Source organism: Lissotriton helveticus, chromosome 3_1 (assembly GCF_964261635.1).
Source record: "Lissotriton helveticus chromosome 3_1, aLisHel1.1, whole genome shotgun sequence".
NCBI classification, from domain to species: Eukaryota; Metazoa; Chordata; class Amphibia; order Caudata; family Salamandridae; genus Lissotriton; species Lissotriton helveticus.
Window position 1 is genome coordinate 1858485075 of NC_136061.1, and position 18497 is coordinate 1858503571.

The 18497-nt window shown below is 41.5% G+C and overlaps 1 protein-coding gene across 2 annotated transcripts in view; it reads left to right on the forward strand.

Moving 5' to 3' along the window:
• Positions 1-18497, forward strand: part of DEAF1 (DEAF1 transcription factor) — a 519741-nt gene that overhangs the window by 194526 nt on the left and 306718 nt on the right. For both annotated transcript variants that reach the window (XM_078682816.1, XM_078682815.1), the window contains exon 5: positions 13683-13822. In XM_078682816.1, the coding sequence (XP_078538942.1) occupies positions 13683-13822 (140 nt within the window). The remainder of the gene's footprint in view (positions 1-13682; positions 13823-18497) is intronic.

The window sequence follows — 18497 nt, forward strand, 5'->3', positions numbered from 1 at the left end:
ATGTTGCATTGTTTCATTCCTGTCATCTGTGTGAGTAAACGGTAGCCAAACATGAACTATAGTTTGACTAAAGGGTAAGAGCAATAGCAGATGACAGGGGTTACCTCTGCAAGCAGTCATTTAGCATCTGTTGAACCTGAAAATGCACAATTGTGGCTCAAAGAGGTAATGTGGGGCTTCAGCATAGCCAGTGAGACTGAGAGCAGGTTTTCTACTTGGCAAGAGCATCAGATCAGAAAGGAGTGATATAAGAGTATCAGCATCTGATGAACTTAGACACAGATGGGACTTAAACTGCAGCCCAATATTCCAGTGAACAAGACTGGCCTCTTTAAGTGGGAGTGCCAGATGCAGACTTGGTCAATGCACAGATAACGCACTGAGCCTCTCTCTGGGCAGCCATAACCTCACACCTGGTACGGAGGCAGCACATTAGTGAGAAAAAAAATGGACCAGCTGACTAAAGTAGCTCTTCCACTTTTTATAATGCATTGGCAACAAGGCCTGTTGTTACTGCACCTGCCTGGAGAGGTATTTGTCCTCCTTATGATACCCAAATATTGTCCTTTTCCCAGATTGGCACATAGAGCACTGGATTTGTTCCTTTTCAATGCGTTAGTGATTTTACCTAATTTATTCCAATATTGTGCTTTAAATGCACTTCTGATTTAATCTTTTTAAAAATGTTCACCGGGCAGGAGAACCTCCTATCCTGAAATTCAGATCGGGTATTACATCTGAGTTTTAGCAGTGCCAGTTGAGGATGTGGGTGGAGCGAATAGAGTAAGTGGGTGGACCCAATGGAGCAAGCGGGTGAAGCCGGAGAAAAGTAGGTGTGGCCTCCGATAAACATTTGAGCACCTGCACTTCCTATTTAATAAATGAAGCACTGAAACAGAGTAGCCTCCATCGCTGACATACTTGAGGTCACCCTGCTTGTAAATCAGGTGTGTGGGCCTTCATATCTTCCTATGCAGGGTGCTCTGTCACCGTTGGTACAGAGTACCTTCTCTGCCAAACTCTAAATCAGCCCCTAGGTCCACTGTGCCCTTGTCCTCCCTACTAGTAATCCACTATGGGATGGGTTAAACTAGGTCAGTCATACACTAATCCCTTGTAAATCTTACCAAACACCACTCCCCTGTATCTCATTAATTCAACACAAACACTACTTTTTACTTCTCATTCAGATGCCCCAACACCAGCTCTAGTTACCCACAGCAAATGGCATCCACCAGAACATATTGCTGTAATAACCCCAACAACCGAGCAAACCGGTGTCTACAGTTGCTGCAATCCCACATTAGTTGGCATACCTACGTGGAAGCTTTTCATTGGGCCTCGGGTGGTATCTGTGATAAGAAGAAGACCTCTTGTTCTGTTGCACCCCAGTTGGATAAAAGGATAAGTCCTTTGTACATCTGATGCTAAATGTAGGTTGGTCGAGGATTCAAAGCTTACTCCAGGATGCCGATGCGGGATGGAGCCTGGATGAAGTGTGACAAAATAATCCGCAACAAGAAATTATATGGCTAGTTGGAAACCTATATATTAAAATAGGTTATTTGCCCACAGGAGGAGTAGGACCGTTGAAATAATAAATAAACCAGAAGGTTATCACACTTTACATGGCAAATATAGCGCCCTAACAGTTATGTATATCATTTAGTAAGTTACAACATTTCAAATAACATGGCCACTTACAGACAATGTTTTTCTATTACAGACTCCGGACACCAGATACAGTTCCAGGGTAGACTGGTTACCCCTTCAACTGGCCTCCTAAGTTTGAAGTAAACCAGTGTGAATACTGGTTCTGAGAATGGACTTGCAACCATACCAGGTTCCTTGGGGAATCAAACTTGAGGGCCTAAATCACATTAAGGAGTAGAAATGTTTAAGTGTTAGGGGCACCTACTGAACCCGGGGCACCAACTGGTTTCCAGTTGCAACTGGAGAAATGGGATTTATGGTCAAGTTCCACCTTTAAAAACTGTAATTATGAACCTGATGAGATGAAGAGATAGTTCAGTCCCATCCAGAGGGACTCTATCGTAAAGGATAGTGTACAAGGAGAAAATCCCTCTCCATCAGGAAAAGTTTGTTGTGGGCACCCACAAAGTAGAAATTATATGGAGCTGGTCAAAGCAGTGGAGACTCATCACAATCCTGGAATTTCTCCTTCACGTTCTTGACCCCCTTGTGATACATGTGTTATAAGTTTAGCTCTGGCCGGCAGCTGGTCTGCATCTTCCTTGTGTCTCTGCCGAGCCTACTTTGATAAACCTCCAAGCAGTCTTCAGTCTTTTAGTCTCTGTTTCTTGTCTTCATGTTTGGAAGCCAGCTACCAGCCATCCATGACAGGACTGCTTCCTCTTTTTCTAGGGCATGGTTTGACCCTCAGGATTTGCTCCACAGTCCTAGGCTTGTTTAGAGCCATGAGGAAACCCAACATTTTCATAGTCCTATGCCTGGTCAGACATAGCTCTTTGCTGGTGAGGCAAGCTTCTTAAGATGTGCTGACCAATATAACCATTTGGTTGAGGGGGCATTAGTTACTGACATGTAGGAGTATTTGTAGGAGGCCTGGGGCAAGACATTCTCCTGCTGGGTTGAAAAATTACAACTCAAGCCAATCCAAGTAGACAAAATCTTCCTGGTCTTTCTTTCCAGGCTCTTATAAAAACACGCATTAGCATAGCCAATAGGTCTCGCTTTTTGGGACCTTATAAGTATTTAGTTATGCAGCACAATATCCTTGGTGCAACAACATCAAATGTTGCAGGGCTAAACACTTATAAGGTCCTTAAGGTGAGACCTATTGGCTATGCCAATGCTTGCTTCTTATGTAGCTTGCCATTCCAAACAGTGGCAGTGAACAAAGGGAACAACATCAGCATACACTGGACAGGTGTTACACGCCTAAACAAGAGTTAAAGAGACAAGACAATTAGCGCCCAATTTCGAACCTAAGATGGTGGAATTCACAGATGTCAACAGATACCCATTTGCTCACTTTAATGGTTGACGGCTTTGCCACGTTTCCTTACCCACAGTGGCCACTGGGAAGCTCTAGACAGTGGAAAAGATTACCAAGATTATAATAAAGTATGCACCTCGAAAACAAGAAACAAAAATACAGCAAAAACCAAACTCTGCTCTTCTTGGTTAACTATTAAGTAACATCAGCGGAGTAAAACAGTGGCTGGTGACTGCTCGTTCAGCATGAAAGACTCCATGATAACAACATCAAAGTATTCTACACGTTTTGGTGAGGCCATGAATGAAGAGTCAAAACCACTGATCAGATCATATTGTTATTTTAAGTTCGGATGATCATGATTACTTAAAAAAAAATTCTTTCTCCAATTGCTTCCTGGTGGACAAAGCATTGACTGAAAAACTGCAATCAGGGTGATAAATCCAATGGAGGTATAAAACGATTTGTAATGTGCTGATTAAATAGATGATACTTCAAATGTCTTATTTTGCTCGTGCTTACTTCCTTCAGCTTTAGTATCTGAACAACTGTAGCATTTTAGAAAGGTTAAAACCCTGGTTTGAAACAGTACAAATTTGTTTGCTTGACACCACTAGCGCAAATACCGTTCCCTAAAAGAAGTATTTCACCGATCTTTGAAAATGTCAAAATAAGAAGCTTTTTCCTTCTCGTGAAAAACAAAGCGTGTTCTTAACTTTTCATGTGCACGCCTTGATCATGTTATCTTGTCAGGATACAGCTCTGTCCAGCTCTGTGACTGGCAGAAAAAGGTTGCACTCCCACTGCTGCAGGGCACAAGGTTGGCAGCAGTGCAGTCCTTCAATCACTGCCCCCCCCCCCCCACCACTGAGAATTTACGAGCCAATAAAAAAATAAAGACAAGCTGGCTAAAGGCCAAGAGGAAAGACAGATGGTGCGGGCGTGAAGTGGCTGGTGTGAAAGAGCAGCAGGGAAGGGGATGGAGAGGAGGCTCTGAGGGAGAGCGACGGCTAAAGGCCGAGAGGAAAGCCAGATGGCGATTGCGCCCGTGCACGCGCACGTGCACGCAATCTTGAGGCCAGGAAAAGCCTATGGTGGCATTAGTAAAATCCCATTTACTAAATTTCTCGCAGAGCAGCGCATGCGCTGGCTCAGCGAGACCTAAAAATGGGATGGGCATATCCCAACTCGTCATGGGAATGTGTATTCTATTCGGGACGGAGCACACTCTCTGAGTTGGTCTCCATAATAGGGAGATAGTCCACTGCAGAGCACAAAAGTGTGAAGCCACAGGTGGCATCAGCATGGAGGGTGGGCACCACATAAGTCAGATGTTACAAGCTGGAATAAGGTATCTTGGCAGACCCACCGAGACAATCAGATCAGTTTAGGTCAGTCCATCCGGACTCTGGGCAACATTATATTAGTGCCAAAAACTGGACAAGGGTGAAATGTCTATGGGAGCTCTTAGGTACAGCCTAGGAAGGGAGAATGACTAGTACCTGTGCACAGTATCTCATTTTTTGCTGCATTCCACAGGTCATCTCATTCTTACTGAGCATGGTCACCTTAAAATGCACTTACAAACCCAAACACAAAAACAAATGGAGCTCTGTATTTCACATACAGACAAAAATCCATTTCCTGAAGTTTGCCTTTGGACTCCAGCGACAGAAAATATGAAGCACAGAGATGAAGATTTGTTTTTGCACGGTAAAACTATATAGCAATCACTGTGCAGCAGCTGGGTGCTATGGGATGGAGCTCTGCAGGACCTGCTTGAATAATGTCTTCTCCAGATGTACACAGCATTGGAGCCAATCAAGTACCCAACACCAACTGTGAGAGGCTTTCGATTGTCCATGTGCTTACCGAGCTGAATGGAACGGTGGCACTCCTACATGCGGTGTTCTTAAATGTTACACCACAGGGATCTAAAGAAAGAAGTTATCTTAAGCATTAAACAGGGTATTGTGACAAAGAATGGTATTGATTTTAAACAATCACAAATATCCCAAACCACACAGAATCAGGAATAAAAGTGTAATTTCTGCCATAGTGTGCGGACAGAACAAAAGCCCTTTTAGGCACACAATTCCCAATTGAGAGGCAATTTAGAAGAGCTACAAAGTGCCCACTGGGTACATTTTTAGAGATGGGTGATGCAGAAGAATGTGTTAGCATACTTTGGCTCATAGATAGGTCTCTTCACATAACTTACATAACTTTCAGAGTGTGACTGTGTAGACAATACTGAATTTCTGTCGAACATCTGGTGTTCAGCTGGGCTTGTATATAAGGATGGAGAAGCACAACTAGACACACAGCCTAGACAGGCACCACACGAACGTTATTTAAAAACAACTCCTGGCAAAGTATTTGTACCATTAGAGCCCATACCTTGAACATCAACCAATTCTAATTCAGAATATTATTTAGTATGCTCAATTGTGTTTCATGTGAAAAGATTCAGGGTACCAAGAATGTGGATTAAATAATATTATGCTTAGAGAATTAACTAGATATGATGGTTTGGCTGAATCATACATCAGTTTGGATTCTGCATCTAGCAAAATCACAATCATCTGAACATAAATTTCAAGATGAAGACTCATCAGTCATCATTCCTTCTGACTGTTAGGGCTTCTTACAAATCGAGGGAAGTACACAGATTTTTGTTGTAAAGAAAAGAATAATCATGACTGCCCATACCTCACACTGCACACCTACATTGCTCACCCTGGATCATTCCCTTCTGAAGAAAATTGACATTTTTGCTCAGAGCTGGTGGGCTACATTCCTTTTATTTAACTGTAGTTTTGTTCAGTGACATGTATATTCTTCTAAATGTATATTACTGTACAAGATTGATTCAATCACCACAATGCACAGCTGTTGGGCCAGTGCTCGCAATCGTGATGAATGATGCCCGTATATATTACAAGCAAAACGCAGGAATCGCAGTACTCAGGTTAGCTGTTTAGTGTAAAAGTTCATCTTTATTAAAAAAAGGCATGAAAAAATAAAAGCTGTGGTTACTCATTTCGACCAGGGTAGGTCCTGGTCACGGCATCTGTAGTCCTTCTACACTTTCATTGTCTAATGTCTTACTAGTGTCTGTGTAATCATTGACCTCATGCAATGTCTTAATGGAAATGTAGTTTGGCAAAGCAGGTGTATTCAAAAGCGAAATTAAGTTCATTCTTATATTAAGTCTTTAGATCCATGTTTCATTATATTGCTTGAGCCAGTCAGTCACAACTTAATTAGGTTGTTAGTTCATCGGTCTTTTAAGTTCTTCAAGCCATTTAACTGTCCTCTAGTTGCCTGTATTCACTTTATTCTATTTGTTTTCATAGTAGCAATTCATAATAATCAGGACTGGTGGTCATAGTCATGACAAGTAATCCTACTACAGTTTTCATTGTCGAATATATTGCAAATGTCTGTGTAAATGTTGGCATCATGCAATTCCTTACAGAAAATGTAGTTTGGCAGTTAAGGTATTTAAAAGGCAAAATAAATTAAGTATATACATGCATCAAGTCCTCAGACCAATAATTCATTATATTGCTTGAGGCAGTCACTCACAAAGTAATCACCTATTTGGTTCATTAGTCTTTCAAGTCCTTCAAAGTCATTTGACTGTCCTCTAGTGGCATGTATTCAGTTTATTGTACTTAGTACATCCACCTGATGATGACAGCATAGGAAATCGTACCAAATTGGTATATTTTTGTTGTCCATTTATCACACCCTCCAGTGTGCTGTTGTCTTAGATCCAAACTTGATCTTCTACCATTTTGATTCTGAGGCCCCCATGTATTAACAAATTTTCCCATAATAACAGAGTGGGTAAAACCCTTAAATATATCAGGCACTAAGTCCCCTAATTGCCTATTAATTTCAAATTATTTGAAATTAGCATGGTACAAACAAATGGAACTCTAGATAGGCTGACTTATTCTCTGGAGTCAATATTGCTTTTATTCCAGGTGGACATGGAGCTCTTTATCCAGATTACGACCCAGGTGGAACTTTGTTCTTAACTTTATGAAGTATCTGGATTCTCATTGTCTTGGTTTTTTAACTCCATCCCTCCGTCTTTTAGTTTTTCTCTCATAATCAGTTACAAACTTATTTGAGAGAACCTAGATCACTTGTGTGGGTCCTTTTGCAGTGTTGCTTTACTTGAAAGCACTGATGTTTTTTTCCAAGATTCTCTTGTCTAGGGGACAAATAGTGCTGCCTACATATTGGAAATTGCTCAGCATTCTATCGAATAACCCCAAAGTATCTCTTGCATGTTTTCCTTTGCTGTATTCTATATTTCTTACATCATTTACAAAGCTGTTCATGTTTTGTTATTTTATTTCAGGTTGTACATGTATAACTGTTCCAAAATCCTTTTTGTTTGTGTCCCAACAAGTTAAAACATTTTATGTTGGAAATTACTCTGTATCATTATGTCAACAATTGATGGGACTTTTTTGAACATGATCTCATGTTGATCTCATAGCTGTCTTCCAATAGTTTGGTCGTCTTTTAGGAAATGGCAATATGTTTTAAAGATTTGACGGTCCTTGAACATTCATTGTTATATCCAGTTTATAATTTATATTTTGTCATGCAATTGAAATTTAGCTTGTCTTTTAGTAACTAATAATTCATTTCTCTTTGGTTTTCAAACAATTGTATGCCCACATAATAAGTTTGCTCTAGATAGCCTCTTCTGGGGAATCTTTCCAGTGCTGCTTCTAAATGCTTTTCCTTCTCCTCTTCTGTGGAACAGATCTGCTTACTTCTCAACAATTCTCCTCATGGAATGCTCCACTTTGGTTGTCCGTCATGATGGCTATTTGAATAGAGGACATTGTTTGTGGATGATCCTTTTCTGAATAGTGTTGCTTCAATCTTGTTTTCTTTTAAATAAACCATCTTCCTTGTTTATGTTCTGAGACTGATGTTGAAGTTGTAAGAATTTATATTATTAAAGTATTCCTTCAATTCAGTTTTACTTCCATCCAGTAGTACAAAGAGATCATTAACATAGTGGAGCCAAAAGATGCATTATTGAAGTTATTTTTCATGTGTATCAGACAGTGGAAACTCTTCTCACCAGCTGATGCACATCTGGGGGCAAACACATTTCCCATGTTGCCCTGCATGTTTGATGAATGATCGCTTATATGTAGAGAAACTCCCTGTTAAGCACCTCTCCATCATCTCCACTACCATATAGGTATGCTCCCGTCTTGTGAGTCCATAACTTACAAAACAGACATGCACACCATAACTCATAATCCCATTCTAATGCTTTCGACCTCACAATATGTCTACCAGTAAAAAGAAACACCTAAAAGCGTACTGTCATTAAAAACAAAACACGAGCTCAAAGCATTACATAATATATATTTTTGAGAAATCTGTTTGTTGGGAGTGGGGACACCCTTCTCGAGCAACAGCCTTAGTCCTTGTCAGGATGAACCACAAAGTCACTAAATTAACCTGTTCTTAACCCTGTTGTAGCTTGGCACTAAAGGAACCAGGCTTAACTCACAGGCAATGTATAAAGTATTTATGCCGTTATAGGAAACAAGGGAACCCGAAGGTAGTATACTAGGGACCTTGGGCTTTTAGCTTATTACAAAAAACAGTGGACCCTAGTAGTTTGGGTGATCAGGGTAAGAATAGACACTAACTGGAATAGTATTTATGTCCTTTGTCCAGCCGGACAGGAATTTATTTGGCGATGCACACAATCAGAAAGTAATGTCAAGGGGGCACAGCCCGTGACCCACAGTGAACAAGACAAAACAACAAGTATAGGCAAGAACGAGCAAATCGGTCTGTATACTTATAATCAGTGAACAGACTTGATTGTAGTTTGAGTGACCATTGTACATACTATTCACAAGCATATTCAATACATATGATCCTATTGTGTCGACGACGTTTCGATGCCGAAAAACAAGATACATGGCATCATCTTCAGGACAAATATATAAATCATGTTTGTCTTGGAGTTATAAACAATTGCCTTTCATGCTACATACAAATGCAATTAGTGGGAAAAAAATGAGGGAGAAAAGGGAAAAAAACACAATGTAATTACGTGGCCAGGCATGTTTAAAACAGAAAACACACTGTGGTGCATTTTACTATTCGCACATCAAGGACCGTTCTTTGCTGGCATGCTTAGTGCTGGAGCAACGATGTCAAACTGTGCACTTAAACATCGGTGCAGTGAGTTCGGCGCAGACGGCGAGAAAGGAAGGAGAAGTGATGGCGCAGTGCGAAATGGTGTTGGAATTAAAAAGCCAGAGTTCCAAATGGGAACCAGTTCAGAGAAGGGGCGATTAAAAAAACAAAATGTTGCATATGGCGCAGTGCGAGACAGTATCCAGAATAGAAGTGAGAGGGTCCAGAGTGACTGGTGCATTAGCGATAACTAAACAATGTTGGATACAGGGTTGTCTATACAGGGAGCAGTTTTATGTAACCGGCATGGTGACATAAGAAGGTCTTATCACAGCAGATCCTAACCAGGTATACAATTGTCTATACAGTGAGCAGTATTGTGTGAAGGGCGCAGTGGCATTCGGTGAGAAAGTTAATATCAAGGCTAGTCCTTAAGGCATGGACAATTATCTCTACAGTGAGCAGGTTTGTGCCCCCTTGACATTACTTTCTGATTGTGTGCATCGCCAAATAAATTCCTGTCCGGCTGGACAAAGGACATGAATACTATTCCAGTTTGTGTCTATTCTTACCCTGATCACCCAAACTACTAGGGTGCACTGTTTTTTGTAAAGTATTTATGCAGCATTTAAACAGGAATAAATTAAAAACACAAAAAAAGAAAAATCCCACACCAATTTAGAACAATAGAATACATTTTAATCAATAATGTGACACTAAAACTACATAAATCCAATCAGTAGAACCCTAGATATGTAGTTTTAAAGAGTTCAGTGAATAGAGCACCAAAACCGCCTTGAACTGTACCCTACATATCGTTGATTCAGCAAAATCCCTAGGAATAACACTAGAACACAATGTCTCCATGCTGAACCACATCAGCTTCACAACCAGAGGGGCCAATTTCCATCTCCATGTCTTAAGAGAACTAAAGCCTTTCCTGCCCAATGCAGATCTCAAGATGGCGGTTCAGGTTTTCGTGATCTCCAAAGTTGACTATGGGAATGCTTTCCTCGTTGGCCTACCAAAAATAAAACTAGCACCCCTGAGGGCTACCCTCAATGCGGCTGCATGGCTCATCACAGGCGTAAAGAAAAATGATCACATTACTCCAGCCCTCCACTCACTGTACTAGCTACCTTATGAATCTAGGATCCACCTAAAAATAGCATGCATGACGTACAAAGCCATCCACCACAACACTCCTCGCTACCTAGCTCAGAAACTGGTTCTATCAAGAAGGAATAGAGCTTCTCGTAGTACATGCTCCCTACTACTGGAACCCAAAAAATTCACAAAAAGAAACCATATAAGAGGTCTTTCTCTGGAATTACCACAATAATTTGGAACTCTCTTCCCCCAGAGATTAGGACCATCCTTTCATTCACTCTTTTCAAAACTGAAGAAAAATGAGACTACTGAATAATCTCCTTCCTATCTGAGGTGACTATCCATGCCAATTTGATTTCTTTGCTGGTGTTTTCACTATGTCTCTAGGTATTATCTTTTCATGCTGTATATTCTATATTTTGTTCCTTGTGAATTTGATGCTATTTATTAGGTGTAAATATGTTAAAAAAACATAAGGGGTTTATCCAAATTACCCTCCTATACCTGGGCAAAAGTACTACACAAAGGTAAAGAAGAAAAATGGCAAGGAGTAAAAGATATATTCATATCTACTTACATAGGGAACTTCAGATTACCCTATTAACAGTACATAGTCCTGTCATTAGTTCATGTTCCTTATTCCAAACAACAAATCACATACCACAGATACATTTGTTACGTACTTTTAGTTATAATTGTATTGTTTTTTTGATCATCGTTATTTTAAAATGATCTTTTCGAACATACAAACATATATATAAACAACAAATATATACAGATCACAAAACAACACGATTCATAGGTTCCTTCTACCCACTTGATAGAAAAAACAGTGTTTGCCTATTAAATAAAGGAAATACACTTAGAGGTTGTCTTATATGCACACAAGGTTATTACCCCTCTAAAGACCTCAATTACAGTTCAAAGACCTTTATTTCAGTCAATAAGACCATAAAAGAATGTATGCATTAAAATCAAAAACATAACATTGTACAGTTAAAACACGCCAAACAAATATATAGAAGTTAAAATACAACATCTGTGGGAACAGGGGAAATTTGACTACACAGGCCAGCATGCCATTTGATTAGGAAAAAGTGCAAGTGCAATAGTGACACAAAAAAGACGCACAAGCAAAAGATGCAAGCAAGCAAATCAGTTAATTAAGAAGATCAATCAGTGTACAATAAATAAGCTTGGAGAGGATTGTGCATAAAGTATCTCGATTAAAAATCATCATTTCATAATAAAAAATTTAAAAACAGTTAAAAGGAATAAAAGAAGTTTTTTCCTCTCTCCATTAAAAATGTGCATTCAATCGCCAAGAGACTGATCAATTATAGTCTGACTCCTCTTGTCAAAACTTGCCGACGCAGGCGCGTTTCAGCCTTCATATATACATCTTGGCCTCCTCAGGACAAGGGTGAGGAAACAAACTTGATGAACAAAGTCCAGATGCCTTGCAGACAGAGCCTAGTTTAAATCATATGTCAATTTCCAAGTTATATCACTTCACTACTTGCTTTCGATTAAAAAGTGGCTGGGACGCAAATTCCTTTCTTAATACCCACTCTGGGGCCTGTACCTCGTTGGCCGCTCTAGCTGCTTCAATACGTGTGTGGTAATCAGTCACCTTCTGTTCTGCCGGCACTGGAGGTGTACAGCGCTCTGACACCAACATTTTGCTCATATTTGTGCTTTATAAAACTTCATAAATAAAAGATCAAATATCCTAGGGGTGACTTATATGTATTTAAAAGGAAGGTTAAGGCCTGGCAAAAGGCTTATTTTGCCAGGACTAAATTGCATTTTAACTGCAGATACTGGCTACAATAGCAGTCCTGAGACACGTTTAAAGGGCTACTTCAGTGGGTGGCACAATGATTGCTGTAGTTATACTAGTAGCATTTAATTTACAAGCCCTGGGTACAGGTAGTACCACTTTCCTATGGACCTATAAGTAAACTAAATGTGCTAATTGGGTGTTCAGCCAATTTTACCATGTTAAAAGGAGAGAGCACAGCAGTGGTTAACAGTGGCAAAGAGCGCAGAGTGGTAAAAGCGCAGAGTAGTAAAAGCCAACAAAAATGGTTTCAGACAATAGGAGGGTGAAGGCAAAAGGTTTGGGGATGACCCTGCAGAAAGGGCCAAGTCCAACACTGTCCATACAGAAATCCAACATCAAGGACGTATGCATTTTGTGGCAGGGAGTTTGGTTTTAGAAAGTCTTAAGAATGGCCCGCGAAAAAAAACGGTTAAAATTAAGTTAAGGTTTTGATGGAAAAGTAATTACATTTGCAAGTTATGGTTGGCTGCTCCACCATTGCTCGCCCCCAGTGAACTGCTCATGACCTCGTGTCATGCATTACATCAGAAACAACATAACTAGTGACCACCCCTTATTTCCTCTTATTTTTATAATGGCGAAGTAGTACCACAACAGGTTGTATCTGTCCCGCTGCCCTATTTTGCACATGCACACCAGGCAGCGGAGAAGCTGTTAGTTGCCCCACTCAGGGGCTCTGAATTTAGTCTGCCTCACACTTGGGCAAGCTAGAGGTTGGGGGGATGGGGAGTTCAATGCTAGACCTATCACCCTTGGGAAAGGTGGGGAGTCTTCTTTACTTTTGCATGCCCATGATATAGGCATGGCGAGAGCCTTAAGGCTGCCAATGTCGCCACTGTCAGCGGTTATGGAGTGGGAGAGGGCTCCATCCATTATTTCACAATTTCCTGTATGTTTGTGATAATTGAGGATTGAAGAAAATGGCAAAATGTTATACTACATGCCCTTATGGCCACCAAACTCCCACTTTGAGAAAGACAGGGGAAGATACAGCAGTTTTAATCAAAATTACCCATTTATTGGTAGCAGCGCCTTCCTCAATACCTCGCAGTGCCATCTGAGTCCCCGAATATTTCCTTCCTGAATTTAAGTGAGGTGTCTAAATCCAGGCTGCTCTGTGGAGTTGTGCGCATTTTCTGCAGAGGCAGCCGGAGGGCTGTCGGCTGTCATGGCCTCTTGCACCGCCGCAGAATTGAGGATGGATAAGGGCTGGGTCTGCTCACGGCTGTACCACTCCCCTGTTTCCAAGTTGCCAGCAGGGGGCCAGACTGCTGTCCACTCAGCGACCCCGGCCCACCTTCACTATAGCTTTTCTGGGGTGAAGTAAGGTTGTTTCAGTTCACAGCTGCCCTACCACCCTGTTCATAGATATGCACAGGAGATCTGTGATCTATCTATGTTCTGGCCAGCCCACAGGAAGAAATGCGCGCATGTCAAGAAACTTTGCGGAGTACGAGGGGGTTATAAGTTTGTGATAAGCCTATGTGCTGTATATGCCTGATTGAAATGTTCCTAATGGATGGGGTTCCTTGTGTTTGCCTTTAGGGGGCCGGGGCCGCTGTGTGAGACATGGTGAAAACTGGTACACCCCCTCAGAGTTTGAAGCCATGGCAGGAAGAGCCAGCAGCAAGGACTGGAAAAGAAGCATACGCTACGCGGGAAGGCCATTGCAGTGCCTCATCCAGGTACGTGATGCTGCCCCTCTTGTGCATTAAAGATATCACAACACTATTTACTGAGGTTAAAGTAATCCGTCTTGGTTGCTAACGTCTTCCCAGAGCCATGTTGATTTAAACATGGTCAAAAAAAAAGGGAAAGATCCCACATTGTTAATAAGCGTAAATTGGATTTAACCGGTGCTGTGCGGGGGAGGGGAGCCGCGCGCCGCAGTGCTCGTGACGAGCTCAGCTTGTTATGCTGGACAGTGGAACTGTGCTCATGACGAGCTGAGCTCGTCGCGACTCTGCCCACTCAATGGAACGCCCCCACAGGAGGAGAATTATCCCCCGCGTGGCCGTTCCGCGGCCTTTATGACGATCTCTGCTCGTCATGAGCACAACTCCACTGTGCCTGATGACGAGCTGAGCTCGTCATGAGCGTCGAACGAGTTAAGGAAAAGGTCCAAGAGAGATCCCTTTATTCAAGTTGGAATGCTTCTGAAGGTGAAAAAACCTTGGAAGGTACGTAAAGGGGAGTGTCCGTTTATGGGACCTTTTGTTTGCTAAAAATGTCTTAAAGAAATTCTGTGAGACTTTCTAATAGTAAAGTGTGGAACTTAAGTAGAATTGCTGTGTTCAAAGGTGAAGAAAAATTATATAAAAAGGAACGTTCTGCAATAAAGTATGATTTTGACTTTAAAGATATGGTCAATGATAGTGTCATTGATGTTAGCAACAAAGATAATAGTTTATAGAGTACTAGTTGAACTGAAGTGGTTCATTTACCTGATTCCATTCTTCTTGATGATTCTAACAATGTCCGTGTACTAAGAAAACTTCCTGTTCCTCATTTTTCTGATGCAAAACGTTTACGCAAAAAAACTGTATGGTTATCTGATTTTGTTACTCGCGTTAGAGATAAATTGTATTCTTAATTTTTTATTTTTTGAAATAATTTTCGCTTGTGTCATCTTTTAAATGCACACGTAGATTCGTGTGGTGGTGGTGCTGTGTCCGAGATCGTCGCCAAGATTAAGTGAATCCAGTAGTCAGGAACTGAACGGAAATGTAGTTTATTGGTACAAATGCAGCACCACTGGAAAGCATCCAACACCGTCAGGAACAAACTTCTAACTGTTCAAACGAGGCACGAACCCAAAACTCTAGAATATGGTCAGAATCAAAGGTCCGTGCCGAGAACAGGGTTACATCCTACACAACACTAGAACTTGTATGTGACATAAGACACTCTATTTACTGAGGCTAAAACTTGTATGTGACATAGCAAAGCTAATCTAACTATGTCTGCTTCAGATCAACAGTCCTCTGTCTCAGGTAATCAGATCGACTACCACCCTCACCACAAACCAGCCCAGCTAGCCAGCTACATACGTGCAATGTTTGATTCTTGAGATGAAAACGGCATTTGTATGTAAATGTTATTTCCGAGAGGTAATGAGTTTACTTAAGCTCCCAGTGCGACTGCTTAAGTGCTTGCAATCAGAAAATAGTCTTTCCTGTAGGGATTCACTAAATTATAATTTCAAAACTTGTACAGCATTTCTCTATCATTTGAATAAATATTCAAAAGCACCTTAATACGAATAGATCTATATTTTTTAAAAAGGCAGTCTTACGGATTTCTTAAATCCTTTTAACAAACTCTCCGTTTTTTTAATGACTTAGAATATTCTTGAAACTTTGCATTTTATATTTCAGAATTTTCCAACCTGTTACAAAATGAGTATGCAGATGCAACTTCTAGTAACTATGAAATGTACAATACTGCGATTGCACATAGCATTCAGATGTACGGATGCAGACTCGCCTGCTGACAAATGGGGGAGGATTTCTGACAAACTATAGCTTATATAAAGCTAAAAGGGCGAAAAACCGAGTATCCTTATACGTGGATGATATGCTTCTTTCAGTCCAACCTTTGTATCATGAATATCAGGATGCTATATGGAGAGACATCAGGTATTAGGGTTAACTAGGAAAAAACATTAATCTACACGTAGCTAGGGAACACCGTAGAAGCCAAGAGTTGGCGAGTATGAAACGGGCAGGAGACCACTTCCAATATATGGGAATGGAAATCACGCAGTCTCGGATAGAGATGGGAACTAAACATACTTCCTTTACTTAAGAATCTGACGATGAACATTAAAGATGGACCTCATGGCTGATAACCATCATAGGGAGAGGAGCTCTATTTAAAATGATCGCATTTACCTGATTTTATACGTCCTTCAGTATTACCTATGTATACTCCCGCCTACATTTTTAATAAAACTTCAGTCTCAGATAAGTGAGTTCCTATGGGATAAGAAGGTCCACAGAGTTGCAATTGCTAAATGCAGCTAAGGGATGTAAAATGCAGTTTTAAGCTAGGCAGACATGCAGTTAAATAACTGGCCCTCACAACTTATTGTTATTAAGAATTGGCTCTATGGGTCTCCGCAAAACCCCACCTACATGCTAAAACTAGATAGTATAAGAAACTAACTACGATTTATTGGCTATGCATGGTTCCCCTATAGACAACCAGCCACCACAAAACCACCATGTTTGAGCTGGTGCAAAGCATTAAAACACATAAAATGGCATGTCAGGCTGGCAAAATTTACCCTCTTATGGAGAGGTATACTGTTGGAGCACATAACAAAATCAGGAGGGTTTCATGGGTGGGACTTAATCGGTATGACGACCTTGGGAGATGTGTTTTCCCATCAACATATGAAGCCCTATGCAGAATTGTTGGAAAAGTTCCAACTGCATAAATCGCAAGTTTTTAGCTACTTGCAGGTACAGCATGCTCTGGAACACTACGGAGGACAGGTACAGGATACACCGGAATATAGCCAACTGCAGAGAAAATTGGTTGTATAAGAATTGGACCCTAAGGGAGTGTCACAGGTATAGTGTTCACCTTTGGTTAATTCCCCAGATCCACTAATAATCAGGAGACAACAAGCATTAGCAATGTCAATAGGTCTCGCTTATGCAAGAGCTATAGGCTTTGCAAATATGTTTTACCCATGTTGGACACAGAGATGACTAAAAGTTAGTGGGGTAAAGGAGAGTGGAGTTGTAAAGTTGAGTAAAGTGGAGTGTTGTGAAGTGGCATAGAGAGTCATGGAGTGTGTAGAGGGGTGTATTGCAAAGTTCAGTGACGTGAAGTGGAGTGTCATGGAGTAGCATAGAGTAGAGTGTTGTAGAGTGTTATGGAGTGTAGAGGGAGTAAAGTGGAAGAGTGGAATGGTTTACTGTGGAGTAGGGTGGAATACAGTTTAATGGAGTGCAGCATCATAGAATGGAGTATCATGAGGTGTAGTGGAGTGTCGTAGAGTGGACTATGATGAAGTGACGTAAGGTACAGTGTTGCAGAGTAGAGTGGAGTAGAGTGCATTGGCTCTGAGTAAAGTGGTGTAGAGTCCATTGGCGTAGAGTGCAGTGAAATTGAGTACAGTGGTGCAGAGTGGATTGCAGTGGTGTAGAGTGCAGTGGTGAGAAGCAGATTGTTTTAGAGTAGACAGAGGGTGCGTAGAGTGGAGTGGTGCAGGGTAGAATGCAGAGGTGTGGGGTAGAGTGGCATAGAGTAGAGTGGTGTAAAGTGCAGTGGCGTGGAGTGCCGTGTTGCAGAATAGAGGGCCAAAGAGTGGAGTGATGCTCAGTAGATTGGTTTAGAGTATAGTAGCGTAGAGTGAATTGGCATAGCATACAGTAGAATGACATAAAATTGATTGGTGCAGGGTAGAGTACAGTGGCATAGAGTAGAGTGGCAGAGTGTGCAGTCTTGCGGAAGAGAGTGTCTCAGAGTGCAGTGACGTAGAGTACATTGGAGTAGAGTGGTGCAGAGATCAGTGGTGCAGTGGCGAAGAGTGCAGTGGTACATAGAGTGAGGAGAGTGGTAGCGAGTAGAGTAGAGAGGCATAGATTGCAGTGTCAGAGTGCAGTGGTGCACAGCAGATTAGAGTGGCTTAGAGTAGAAAGGTGTAGAGTTCAGTGGCGTAGAGTTCAGTGTCAGAGAGTGCAGTGTTGCAGAGTGCAATGGTGTAGATGCATTGGTGTAGAGTGCAGTGGCGTAGAGTGGTGCAGAGTAAAGAGACATAGAGTGGTGCAGAGTAAAGTGATAGAGTGCAGGGGTCTAGAGTGGAGTGTTGGAGGGTGTATTGGCGTACAGGGCAGTTGTGCCGAATAGGTGGTGTAGAGTGCAGTGGCATAAAGTGTATTGGTTTTGTGTGAAGTGGTGTAGAGTGCATTGGCGTGGAGTGCAGCGGAGTGGAGTGCCACAGAGTGCAGCGGGCTAAAGTGGATTAGTGCAGGGGGTAGAGTGCAATGGTGTAGAGTGAAGTGGCATAGAGTGAAATGGCACTGATTGGAATAGACTGGCGAGTAGATTGTTTCAGAGTAGAGTGAAGTGGCCTAGATTTAAGTATCATAGAGTGCAGCGGTGCAGAGTATATGATTAGCAGGGCTAATATTGGATTAGCGTAGAGTGCAGTGGCGAAGAGTGCAGCTGTGCATAGTACGGTATTGTGGGGTAGAGTGCAGAGGTGCATAGCAGAGTAATATGGGGTAGAGTGCATTGGCATAGGGTAGAGTGGAGTCTCCTCAAATGAAGCAAATTAGAGTGCAGTGACGCAGTATGGAGTGGCATAGTGGGGAGTGGTGCAGAGTAAAGTGCAGTGTCTTGAAG